The sequence below is a fragment of the Branchiostoma belcheri genome, unplaced genomic scaffold (assembly GCF_001625305.1).
Source record: "Branchiostoma belcheri isolate BF01 breed outbred unplaced genomic scaffold, Haploidv18h27 scaffold10, whole genome shotgun sequence".
Classification (NCBI taxonomy): domain Eukaryota; kingdom Metazoa; phylum Chordata; class Leptocardii; order Amphioxiformes; family Branchiostomatidae; genus Branchiostoma; species Branchiostoma belcheri.
This window is the reverse complement of record NW_017802380.1, coordinates 1,703,998-1,716,051: the sequence shown is the minus strand read 5'-3', so window position 1 is coordinate 1,716,051 and position 12,054 is coordinate 1,703,998. Positions and strand designations below refer to the sequence as shown.

Below are 12,054 nucleotides of genomic sequence, written 5' to 3'. Positions count from 1 at the left end.
TTCTCCAGAAAGACCCGGCAAACGCGCCTCAAAGTAACACACCCCCCATGCTGTTCTTGAATCTTTGTCCTTTTTTTCCCCCGCTGTGAATTTGTGACTATTTTTCCTATTTCCACTTTTGTGAAACCATTCTTTGCTTTGCTACCTCTGCCGCGCCACTCCGTGGATGTCCTAACTGTTCTTCTCGCTTGTACCAGATTCCCAAACAACGGCAGATATGCCGGATATGGTGGCTGAAAGCGCTGATGGGAAAAAGGAGGCTCAGCTCGGCAAAGGAGGTGTTGGATTCTTTCTTCTCTTTAAAAAAAAAACGCACATAACCACAGCTTTTTTTCTTTAGCCTGCCTGCACAGTTGGACAGCTTTGCTAGAGTCATCTTGTAGTCTTGTCCACGCAGCGCTGATGACATAGTCCGCATTTTTGGCTCCTACGTAGTCGTAACATTTTGCTTTCGCTGTGCTCACATCATCATCACCCCATCTTGTTATAACACATTAACATGTAGTGTGTGCTGTGTCGTCCACCATTATTTCACCAGCAAACATTTCATCAGTGACTGTTGATTCACCTACGTGTAGTTGAATTTGTGCCTACTTCTGTGTATGATATTTCAGTCCTCTACAAAAATCTGCCAAAACTGATTTCTACTTATTTCCTTCTGTTGGCAAACTGAAAACTTTTTCTTCTTTTTTCTGCTTTTGGCATATTTCAATCCAAAATCTGGTCTTGTTCATTTGCATACATCTCACCTACCCTAACTGTTAGTATTGCCTTGGTTCTATACTTTAAGTCATGTCTAAATCAGGACATACATGTATGTCCAAACCTTGAAACTCTGACATTATCTTTGCTAGGACTTTTCTTTATTGCATTTTCCATTGCTGATTTTCAGCCATCAGAAAGTAACAGAGCTATGCTCGTGATATCTTAAAGAAAAAATAATCAAAATTGTTTGAACTGCAAACATTTGCATTTCTAATTTATGATACTTCAGAGAAGCTTTCACCCAAATTGTTGTTGATTCAATGGCCAGAAATCAGCATGGAACTTGAGCTTACCTGTATGACTGTTGCCTGCTTTCCTTTCGTACTTGGACATAACACAGTGCATGGCCCACTCAGCATGCAAGCAGAAGGGCCCAATCTCTTCCCGCGAAAAACCGTTACGAATAGCTCAAAAAGCATCTGGAGTACAGTACAGTATACGCGTGATTGTTTGGTCAGATCGCCCTGCTGGAGGGACGAGAATTTTACTGGAAAATGACGGTTGAAATGAATGCAGTGCATATTTAAAAGTTTTATGATTGCTGTTGTTGTTTTGTTGACACTGTTTGTTTGTCTCTTTTTGCAGAGCATCTAAAACCACCAGGTCACGGACCACTTCATCACAGTACTCCAAAAGGTAAAAATTTTAAAAGTTTCTTTTTAAAATCCAGTTAAATTTGTAATAGTGACTATCTCTGCATAAGGACCACTTGGCCACCTAGATAATAGATCAAAATCTTGGTATAAATAGTATCATATTTATTTGCAACTTTGAATTACAAAATACTATATTTTCTCCTTACTGGCTTAAGACTGTATTGTGTAAGTTCTGTAAAAATCTGTTGCTAGCAGTCATTTTAACATCTAGCCACAAGACCCTATACCCTGAGACATGGACAAAAAGCAGAGTTGTTCTCTATGAATAGATAAGTTCTTTAGGTTCTTGGTATCTTAAGTTTGTGTCATTAACAAAACTTTCCTTTACACCACAATCCCACCTCTCCCATCACTCCTACTTTTCTCTCAGTCAGCCTTAATTTAGAAAAAAAGACGGTAAAAGCCTGGTCTAACTTAAATTTTCTCAAGCATTTTACAAAGTCATTCTGACTTGTTCCCATGTTTTAGATCATCCAGTGCCAGTTAACAGAGTACCCAGAGAAAAACCACCCCTCATGCCCAAGCCCAAACCCAAGTGGCCGGGGGAACCTCTGTCGGCCAGTGAGAGAGAGAGCCTGGGCAGCTTGGACAGGCTAAAGGTGGAGCCTAAAGTCAACGGGGACAAGCCCAGCCCACCGGTCAGTCAGCATGGTGGCAGCATCCATGGCAGTCAGCCTGACGTCGTCAGAATACAGCCAGGTACTTCTACTTACCCCTCCTTCATGGCCAGAGACATACTGTAACAAGCACGTCGGCAGAGCGTACTGCGCCCGCAAGAAACTCTGATTTTTCACAGTTTTCGTTGGATGTTTGGTCACCATTGTATTAGAATTTTGACTGTTGCAGAGGATATCTTTTCTGTCATAACATTTGGAAACTACAGACGGGATGTTAACCTTATATAAGCGAATACGACCTTATATGAGACGTTCTGCCAAAGTGCTATGCACAATGCATTACGGGTTTTGCGCAGGTGCAGTACGTTCTGCCAACATGCTACTGTAACATTTGTTTCATTTCACAGCACCTGAATGTCTTGGCATGGTGAAAGTTAGGAGTTCGCAGTTGAAACATAATACATGTATATACAGTAGTAAGCAACGTAGGGAAGTGACTATGGAAATCATGAATTTAGAAATGCAGCAAATATCTCAAGATTACAGTTATGTAACACACATGCCTGGTTAGTTTGAATTTGGGAAGACCCCGAGGATTTGGGAGCCTTATACAGTAATCAAGTATAGCAATGTATCATGTGTCAGTTTAAACAACATTCTTTCTATGCTGTGTAAGTTTTTTAATTGTAAAGATATTTAAGACAGTTTTTCACATATCACATAGCCTGTCTGTTACCATAGTTATAGGTGTAGATGGCAATACACATTAACTTTTGTACATAGATCAATGTCTATAACCAGTCACATGTCACTAACGTCCGTGTGATCATGTTTTGTGTGTGATCATGTTGTTTATGTACAGTTGAAGTGTGTGTGTTTGTTATGATGTAACAATTGTGTGCAGGTGTGGCTGTGGATCATCTGTTTGCAAGAAACAACCATAAAAAAGAAGAAAATCAAATTTGATACAAATAAAACAATGAAATTGAGCTTTGAGGAATGGTTCTGCTATTTCTAATTTGTTGTTATTGTATCTCTGAGAAATGCATAGAGAATAACGTAAATAAAAATTCATGATTTATAAAAATTTCTATATTATTAGAAGATGGTTCGTGTTGTCTGGTATTATGATGGAATTATAATATGTATACGGGGGCTTTTGTACATAACAATGTCAAATTCATTAACTCAAAATTACAGAGATAAGTCAGCATTTCATTTCAATTATTCATTAAAAAGGGGATATTGCAAACGTTCTTATGGATGCAAATGCATGCAGGACAGGCAAATACACACAGATGGCCAAAGTAACAGTGCAAATGAATAATGACTTCACAGTTTGTATTATTAAACCAGACATTTTTATTGCCAAAAAAACATTGAACATTGTTTGTTGATGTGTGTTTAGAACAGACTAGTTGTCTCTCAGTGCTAGTCAGGATCTCATTCCACATGAATTATTGAGTTGAAGAAAACATTACAGACATTCGTACTCCAACAAAACCACCAACATGTACTGTAAACTGTCTAATAACAACTCAATGCCACAGGTCCACCTAAGGAAAGTATTTACGAACGGTACAGAACAGTCTCATAAAATGGTACTCAAAAACAACAGTAAAGTATATTATTTTTTAACAATTCCTGCAACATTGATAGGGAAGACAAAGTTAGAAGATTTACGGTAAAACAAGTACTGAACAATACTTTTAACTCAAACAGAGCACACATGACTGGCTCAGCAGTTTTCAACATGTTTGTATTGTTGTTGCTGTTGATCACAGCCTACATTTGTACCATTGAATCTAAGTCTGAAGCCTGGACAACTCACTTACATTACTGTTAGAACTGACAAAGTACTAGTACTAAGTAATACTAATGTAGGGCCCAACAGTAGTCCACATTTATTGATGTAAAACATAGGTACATGAACTTAAAACATTTATAATTTAATGTTTGTGAGAAATAGTATGACACAGTTTTTTTTTTTGAACCTCGCCAATTGGCAATAGACCAATTACTGTTAATGGATATAAGATGAGTAACAAAAGATCATCTCTTATTCATGTTGTTTAATGACAATAGGTGGTGCCTTTTTCAGGGCTAGTCAAGTGGAGAATGACACATATTTGTCACTGTCATGGTCTATTCAAACACCATTTATCAATGATACCGGAGACACGGTCTGTAACTTGTACATAGAGGCACACACTTGTAAACTGTTTGCAGATTCTGTTAATATATACAGTCTTTGTCAGCAATCGTCTAACAGGAACAGAACTACCTCAGAGGTTAAGGCAAGGCTCATCAGGACATTGTCATAAATAAACAACTCCTGGGCAAAATTTAACCTTGTTAATTTACAATACTGAACAAGGATACAACAACATGATTTTATAAATCTGTGGAGAAATAATCCATAAGTGGGCAACAGGAAAATAAGTTAGTTTTTTTTCTTTACTTTTTTAAAAAGTTCTTACTGGAATTGTTGGTTTGGGTTGCTGGGTTCTTCTTTGATGATGACACATTTCCCCTCGGTCTGTGTGGATGCGTCCGCGAGCTTCTTGCTGGAGAGGTCCATGGGCGCGTTTTGGCTGAGCTGGTCCAACAGCTGCTTCTTAAACATGTCTAGCTGCAGCTGCTGCATCTGCTGCATGTAGTCTGCGATGGTCATCAGCGGCGAGCCAGCTGCCTGAGACAGAATCGCGCAGGCGGCTGCCGTCATGGAGAGGTCTGTAGGCTGGGCCTGCGGTGTGGTGGAGGCTGTTGTTGTTGCTGCTGCGGGTGTCGTCGGTGCGGTTGAGGGTGGCACCACAGCGGCGGGGTGGGTAGACGGTTTAGGTGACGTCAGCGCGAGGGGCTGGCTGTTTGTTGTGTTTCCGAGAGTTCCGATCACGGGGACAGTGAGAAGAGAGTCGGTGCCGTTCTGACGTTGGGGTACGTTGTTGGGCACTGCTGTCACTCCCGCGGTCGTCACCGGGAGCACAGGCGCCATGAGCGGGGCTTTTCTTCTCGCCGTGAGAGGCATGGTGATTCGCGGCTGTATGCTGGACACGATGGGACTCTGATGACTCTGATTGGGTAGGGCTGTTGCCATGGTGACCTGTTGAAGGCGCGGGATTGGTGGAACCAGCGTTGTGGACGAGGGGAGGGGCATGGCCTGGATCAGGGCAGCTTCGGGGTCGGATTTTCCCATGTCGGGGGTTTGGAACGTGTTGTTGACGCTGTGTGGGAAGGCGGATGGCACGGTGCTAACAGGGGACATCAACAGGTCATCCCCATAACCTGCAAGAGAACAGGAGAGACTGAACTTAGCAGTCAATTTGCGACATGACATTCAAGTGGACTCTTCTGTGGTTGACGTAGGATGGAACTTTAAGTTAGCAGTTAATTTGTGACATGGGATTCAAGTGGACTCTACTGTTTTTGACGTAGGATAGAACTTTAAGTTAGCAGTTAATTTGTGACATGAGATTCAAGTGGACTCTACTGTTTTTGACGTAGGATAGAACTTTAAGTTAGCAGTTAATTTGTGACATGAGATTCAAGTGGACTCCACTGTCATGAACAGCTGTGAACATGGAACTGAACTTAGCAGTCAATTTGCGACATTACATTCAAGTGGACTCTACTGTGGTTGACACAGGACTGAACATAGCAGTCAATTTGTGACACATGTTCAAGTGGACTCTACTGTGGTTGACGTAGGATGGAACTTTAAGTTAGCAGTTAATTTGTGACATGGGATTCAAGTGGACTCCACGGTCAATCAGTGGCATGAACAGCTGTGAACATGGAACTGAACTTAGCAGTCAATTTGTGACATGACATTCAAGTGGACTCTACTGTGGTTGACACAGGACTGAGCATAGCAGTAAATTTGTGACACATGTTCAAGTGGACTCTTCTGTGGTTGACGTAGGATGGAACTTTAAGTTAGCAGTTAATTTGTGACATGAGATTCAAGTGGACTCCGCTGTCATGAGCAGTTGAGAACATGATATGGAACTGAACTTAGCAGTCAATTTGCGACATGAGATTCAAGTGGACTCCGCTGTCATGAGCAGTCTTGAATATGATGTGGAACTGAACTTAGCAGTCAATTTGCGACATGGCATTCAAGTGGACTCTGCTGTGGCTGACACAGGACTGAGCATAGCAGTAAATTTGTGACACATGTTCAAGTGGACTGTAATGTGGTTCCACAGGCCAGTAACACTACCAATAGTGGGGTAATTGTACCCTTTTAAGTTTCTTGCACCAACTACTGGACGCTGTGGACATTCGTGTTAAATGATGGTTGAGGGTGGTTCACATGTGAAGGCTATTGAAGAACACTTAGTCGTGTTTAAGTGGTGAAGTTAACAGGGTTTGGTGTGCAGATACTGTGATGTCAGACTCAGACTATCCACGTCCCTGCAAAATGAACAATTACCTAATGCGGTTTGGTCCATTTAACACCTGTACGTGTGGCGTTTGTCAAATCAGCGGCTCACGCTCGTTTTCTAATGACTTTCTCTGTTGCCTGTCCGCCCATCATGGACAAAAACAGTTCATTAATTCTGAGTGGTTGTCACTGCTGAATAAATTTTTCACGAGAACAAAAGACGCCATTTGTAAACCTGTAAAGTAATCACTCTTTTCTGGGAGGTGTAATTACTACTTCTATTAGACACTTTCTTGTTATTTTTTTAAAGTAATTCTGTGCTCAATTTGGGCACGAAGGAAACAAAGCAGTTGAATCAATGGAGAAATGGCTCAGTCTTCTAAGTGCTTGTAAATGTTTTGAACACTGCACCTCTGACGAGATTGTAAAGGAGTAAAATAGGATTGTTTTGAACATTCTGTTCCTCTGACAGGCTTCCTTTGCTGTACGATGACAAGTAATTCTAGCTGTGCTCAATTTGGGTAGGAGCAAAACAAAGCAGTTGAATCAATGGAGAAATGGCTCCCTGTCAGACTTCTAAGAGCTTGTAGATGAGTAAAATCTGATTGTTTTGAACTCCGTACCTCTGATGAGCCTTCTTCGCTGTACGATGACAACGAAACATTTACTTTAGTAGCAGTTGAATCAATGGAGAAATGGATCCCAGTCAGTCAGTCTTCTAAGTGCTTGTAAATGAGTAAAATCGGATTGTTTTGAACGCCGTACCTCTGACGAGCTTTCTTCACTGTACGATGACAACAAAACATTTTATGCAGTTGAATCAATGGAGATCCCAGTCAGTCTTAAAAGTGCTTGTAAATGAGTAAAATGTTTAGATTGTTTTGAACATCGTACCTCTGACGAGCTTTCTTTGGCTGTAGGATGACAACGAAACATTTAGCATTTGAATCAATGGAGAAATGGCTCTCAGTCAGTCTTGTAACTTGTGCATGTAAGTGCTTGTAAATGAGTAAAATAGGATTTTTTTGATCGCCGTACCTCTGACGAGCTTCCTCCGCTGTACGATGACGGAGCTCTCGTCTTTGCGGCGTCGGTTCTGGTACCAGAACCGCACCTGGTCGGGCGTGGGGCTGCAGCCGACGGGTCCGAGGGACGCGATGATGATCTGGTAGTCGTGCACGGTCGGGTACGGGTTGGTCTCGTAGAACTTCTCCAGGATGGTCAGCGCCTCGGCGGGCCACGTGAAGCGCCGTTTCCGCGGGCCACGCAGGGGTCCTCTCAGGAACAGGTGGTTCCCTGGAGGGGGAGGGGGGCGCCCGGAATTAGCAAGGTCGTTAGGCATCCGACCGTCAGCAAGATTAGACTGACAAGTTTACCAGTAAATGTATGCTTGGGGTTCAAGTGCGTGGGGTTAAAGATGGTGGATGCCGCCTGAAAGCTTCTTTTAAATCCTTCCTTCTACTAAGGGCATGGAGAAATGACCTTAGAAACATCTGGAAGAATTCAACAAACTGTGGACAAATGTAGTTTTTCTGGTCAATATTTCATGTGAGTGACAAGCCCCTCTTACTGCCAGCCTACTGGGTCTGCATGTAGGTGATTATGTCTGTAGTGTATGCAAATTAGTTTATTTGAAGATTTAAGGGCTTCATGTTACAAATTACTGTTTTGGAGCTTTCGTGGTCCTGTATAGAAATGGATTTCTTATCTAATTTCCCCTCTCTGTGGGATGCAGATGCAAGTTTTGATTTGTATTGTGAAGTACTAGTGCATAGTTTTCACCATTCATTGTTCCAAATTGTAATTTGTAGTGCTGTATGACTCTATGTCCTAAATTTTTTTGTCATACGAGTATTAAAAAAAAAACAGGTTTTGTCAGAGATGTCGTACATGTGGGTCACCCTACACAGACATTTATCCAACTGCCTAGAGGCGAATGCCAAACTATGGGTCACTGACACTTCTTACCAACGCATGTATGACTTTCTCTTAAACTTTTTTTTTGTAATACAAGTATGAAAAAATGTTTTTACAGAGTTGTCGATGATATGGGTCACCCAAGACAGACATTTAACCGACTGCCTAGAGGCAAATGCTGAACCATAGGTCATTGACACTTCTTACCAACACATGTATGACTCTGTTCGAAACTTTTTTTTTGTAACACAATATTTTTTAAAAAATTGGGTTTTGTCTGCACAGACATTTATCCAACTGCCTAGAGACGAATGCCAAACTACAGGTCATTGACCCCTCCTTTAGAAGTTCTTACCAACGCATGGAAAGGCGCCGTTCTGAGGAGCCATCCTTCTGTGGCGCACGAACCACGTGATGAGTTGCCTCCGCTTGTACCCTCGCATCCGCTCCTTCCCGCGGAGGAACACGGACAGGTGGGCCTTCCCCAGTTTGGCCTGGTCCGCGATCGTCGACTGTTTCACGTTGTGTCTGTCCAGGTAGTCGGAGATCAACAACGCAAGGTCGTCCTGCGGTATTCTGGGAAAAAATAGCGACAGATCAACACAACAAAAATTGCCGATTTTGCTCTTGTGCTTTTATTAAATATTACCAACCGCGAAGTAGTGTACGATTGAGCATACTCAAGGAAGGAGGCGATAAAGAAAGCATTAGGAAGATGGAGTAGTATTTTTTTTTTAATTTTGATTTTGAGTTCAATTTTTCATGGTTTGTCAAAAAGATTGTAGACTGAACTACACCATCATTTTTCGTTGCCAAACAATGGAAAACAAATTATTTACGGCTTATCACAGAACAGATATTATATTATCAGTGCGGCAGATATTCCGCTTTTCTAATATCCCATGCCCCATTATTCATTTATGAACAAGATTGCCCTATTTGCCATGCTTTCAACCCAGAAGCTAATTTCCCCTAATCAGCGAAGGTGGATTATTAACATGAAAATTGGCTCTAATGATGTTATTGTCCTTCATGCAGAGCTGTGGACTCCAAAAACACCGCGCTGCTGTCCCTTTGTTCAGATTTCTCTCGTTTTGCATTAATTGATTTAAATATTTCATAGCGTAATGTAGTCAATACCTCATAGCCTGCTTTACAATTCAGCTTTATGTATTTATAAGTAATTTTCTAGGGACAACAACTGTTCAAAACAGGCTAGAATTTTTGCAATAAAAACAGTTTCATTTAATGTTGCTTTAGCATTGTGTACAAATATTGACAGTGCATAGAATTACTGTATAAGGAAATTATTAGTAGAACAAAAAACATAAGAGAAAAAATATTCACATCTGGACAAAACCTCACGTCATTACCGTACGGTACTAGAACAAAAGACAAAGTAATACAGTACGGGCAAAATCTTATTGTTTTGCATCATCTGCCCTTAATAATAACTCTTTGCCGGCAAAGTGGGTGACCTACAAAGAATATGTGGTCTAATTGAAGCTTGTCAGCTGCCATATGTGTTCCTGTATAAACAGGTCTGTTCACATGGCTGGGAGGGAGAGGGAGAGTTGTGAAGCTCTCCTGTGGCTGCTTACTAAAGGCTCTGACCTAAATCAGTCATTCAGCAAATTTAGGATGGGTGGGTGCACCAGTTCAAGATGTGGGGAGGTCAGCTCTGTATTTGCCCCCCAGCTTTTACTTTGTTTCAACAGAATTCTTTAGATTTTAACGTAAACTGCGCGTAACGTGTGTGAGTAGATGTTGCAACGTTGCGGAATATTATATCTGAACTCCTGGCATAACAGCGATCATTGCCATAAGGGAAAGTGTAATCAATATTGTCTGTGTTTGCTCTAGTGAAATACAAGCCCTGTCACTGCCCAGGTCTGCATATATAATCCTCTGGCCTTGCCCCTTTGTTCTCTATGGCAGTATTAAAACTCCCGGCTATGTGCGTTATCATTGGAGAGCCCTTGAGAGAGATTGTGGACCTTACCGGAGAAGTTGTTCCACCTCATCGTCGATGTCTTGCATGTCCGCGGCCGTGTCCATGTTTTCGCCGCATGACAGCGGGCTGTCGTTGGCCGGGGGCACCACGCTCATGTCGTAACCCTGGCTGGCGGGAACGTTGGAGTTGACAAGCGTGCGGAGGTCCAATCCTGTGGTGTCCTGATGTAGGATATCCCCGGTGGTCTGCATGTTGTTGTGCTGTGGTGGTGGGAAAGACTGTCAGTGTCAGGAACTGTACGTACGTACGCACGTATGTGACACAACAAGCGTGCGGTGCTGCCAGCTGCCTGCTCTTCCACTGGGCTCTGCTCTTGTGCCACACAGAATTTATGCCTAATTAAATTCAAATGTCTAATCAGGTCAGGACGATACCATTCGCCCAGAGGGGGAGGGGTGTTCCGGGGCCTCTCTACGCGCAGGTTGCCAGCTGGAGAGTGGGTCAAGCCCGTGCTGCATGTGTTTTTGACAGTTATAGAGTGGTTCTGGTTGGTGAGGCCGGGGGTTAACCCCCCTGCCTGGCCCCTCCACTTGAATTTTCGGAAGCCTGACCTTTTCACCTCAGCTGGAGTGGACTGGGCCTGTATGCAGCTGCTATGGCATTGCAATTATGCAAAGTAGTTCAATTAGATCGCCTCTAGCCAGGAGCAGCCTTTCCCACATAAAAGCCCAAGGACTTTTATGCCCTTGCCCATCATACAGGCAGCGCATGTAGATGGAATTATACGATAGCGCTTCCACCACGCCGATGTGCAATATCCACACAATTTTCTGTTTTGCCTAAAACATTACCGGCAGCTATTTACCTCGAGAGGACTGAGTAATCATAGTTTGTGTGCTCAATTTCAGATTCAATCTAGCAACTATCATTATGCAAACCAGTCTAGATTGGGGGGAAATTGGTTTAGGTCTTAAATTACCTCCACCTAAATGAAATCAGCAACAGAGTGGTTTACCACACAACACCTGGTGCCCCTCTTTTTGTCTTTTAATCTCGTTTACTGCCCATAGTAGCATTTGGATTCATCCTGTTATAAATTTTTTTCTTTGTGATTCGTGGAAAACTGGTAAAAAATGATAGAAAGGGTGTAATTTTATTTCCTGCTTTGTTGTTTTTCTCGGTTATGGTATATTTTTCTGTTTTAAATTAAGGTCAACTACAAGACTAGTAATATTTTTAGTACATTCTCTTAAAACAAAGCCCACCTGTTTCAATACTCCTAGAAATGAATAAGCCTGGCAGAGAGAATATAAGGTTGCAGTGTAGACGCCAAACTTTGTAATTGTAAATGTAGGGTAAATTTAAGCTAAGGTGTTTGAAAAAATAAAAGCCAGCGAGTGGGTAATTTTTCCTTCTCTGTGGTGTATTTTTCCATTGACGTAGACCAATCCTGTCATAACGGCCACATGCGTAACATGTAGTATGCCAACAAAAGCAGTTATGCCGACTTGATCTTATTGAGGAAAGAGTTATCAATATTTAATGAATCCATCTTGTCATGTTTGGGCCATAATGAGAAAAATTTAATATAATAACTGGGAAGCGTTGTCAGAAAACCATGCGAAGCAGAGTTTGGCTCCCTTTATTATACGCGGAACTGTTATTACGGCGTGTAATTCGGCGAGTCGCTTTACTTTAATATTCGTTTACATCATTAGTAATCGTCTTGTGTCCACATTTTATTGTTATGCAAATTAG

The 12,054-nt window shown here is 41.9% G+C and overlaps 2 protein-coding genes across 2 annotated transcripts in view; one reads left to right on the top strand and one right to left on the bottom strand.

The window, feature by feature from the left end:
- The window catches only part of LOC109471571 (cadherin EGF LAG seven-pass G-type receptor 2-like), a 74,506-nt gene that overhangs the window by 58,959 nt on the left and 3,493 nt on the right, over positions 1–12,054 (top strand). Inside the window, 3 exon segments of the mRNA XM_019770925.1 lie at positions 3–33; positions 1,351–1,401; positions 1,890–2,120. Of these exon segments, the coding sequence (XP_019626484.1) occupies positions 3–33; positions 1,351–1,401; positions 1,890–2,120 (313 nt within the window).
- Positions 3,350–11,044, bottom strand: LOC109471561 (hepatocyte nuclear factor 1-beta-A-like). The gene is made up of 4 exons (XM_019770914.1): positions 10,345–11,044; positions 8,698–8,918; positions 7,464–7,721; positions 3,350–5,323 (listed from the first exon to the last, which is right to left on the bottom strand). The coding sequence occupies exons 1-4, from the start codon at positions 10,545–10,547 to the stop codon at positions 4,515–4,517; spliced, it is 1,491 nt and encodes a 496-aa protein (XP_019626473.1). The 5' UTR covers positions 10,548–11,044; the 3' UTR covers positions 3,350–4,514.

Bases quoted from the DNA above. Each gene is read 5' to 3' on its own strand.
- LOC109471561 (XM_019770914.1), bottom strand. From the start codon at position 10,547: ATGCAGACCACCGGGGATATCCTACATCAGGACACCACAGGATTGGAC. The intron at 7,722-8,697 runs GTAAGAACTTCT...CTCCCCCTCCAG, and splicing joins CGGCGCCTTTCCATGCGTTG to GGAACCACCTGTTCCTGAGA. The intron at 5,324-7,463 runs GTACGGCGATCA...GTTCTCTTGCAG, and splicing joins GCGGAGGAAGCTCGTCAGAG to GTTATGGGGATGACCTGTTG.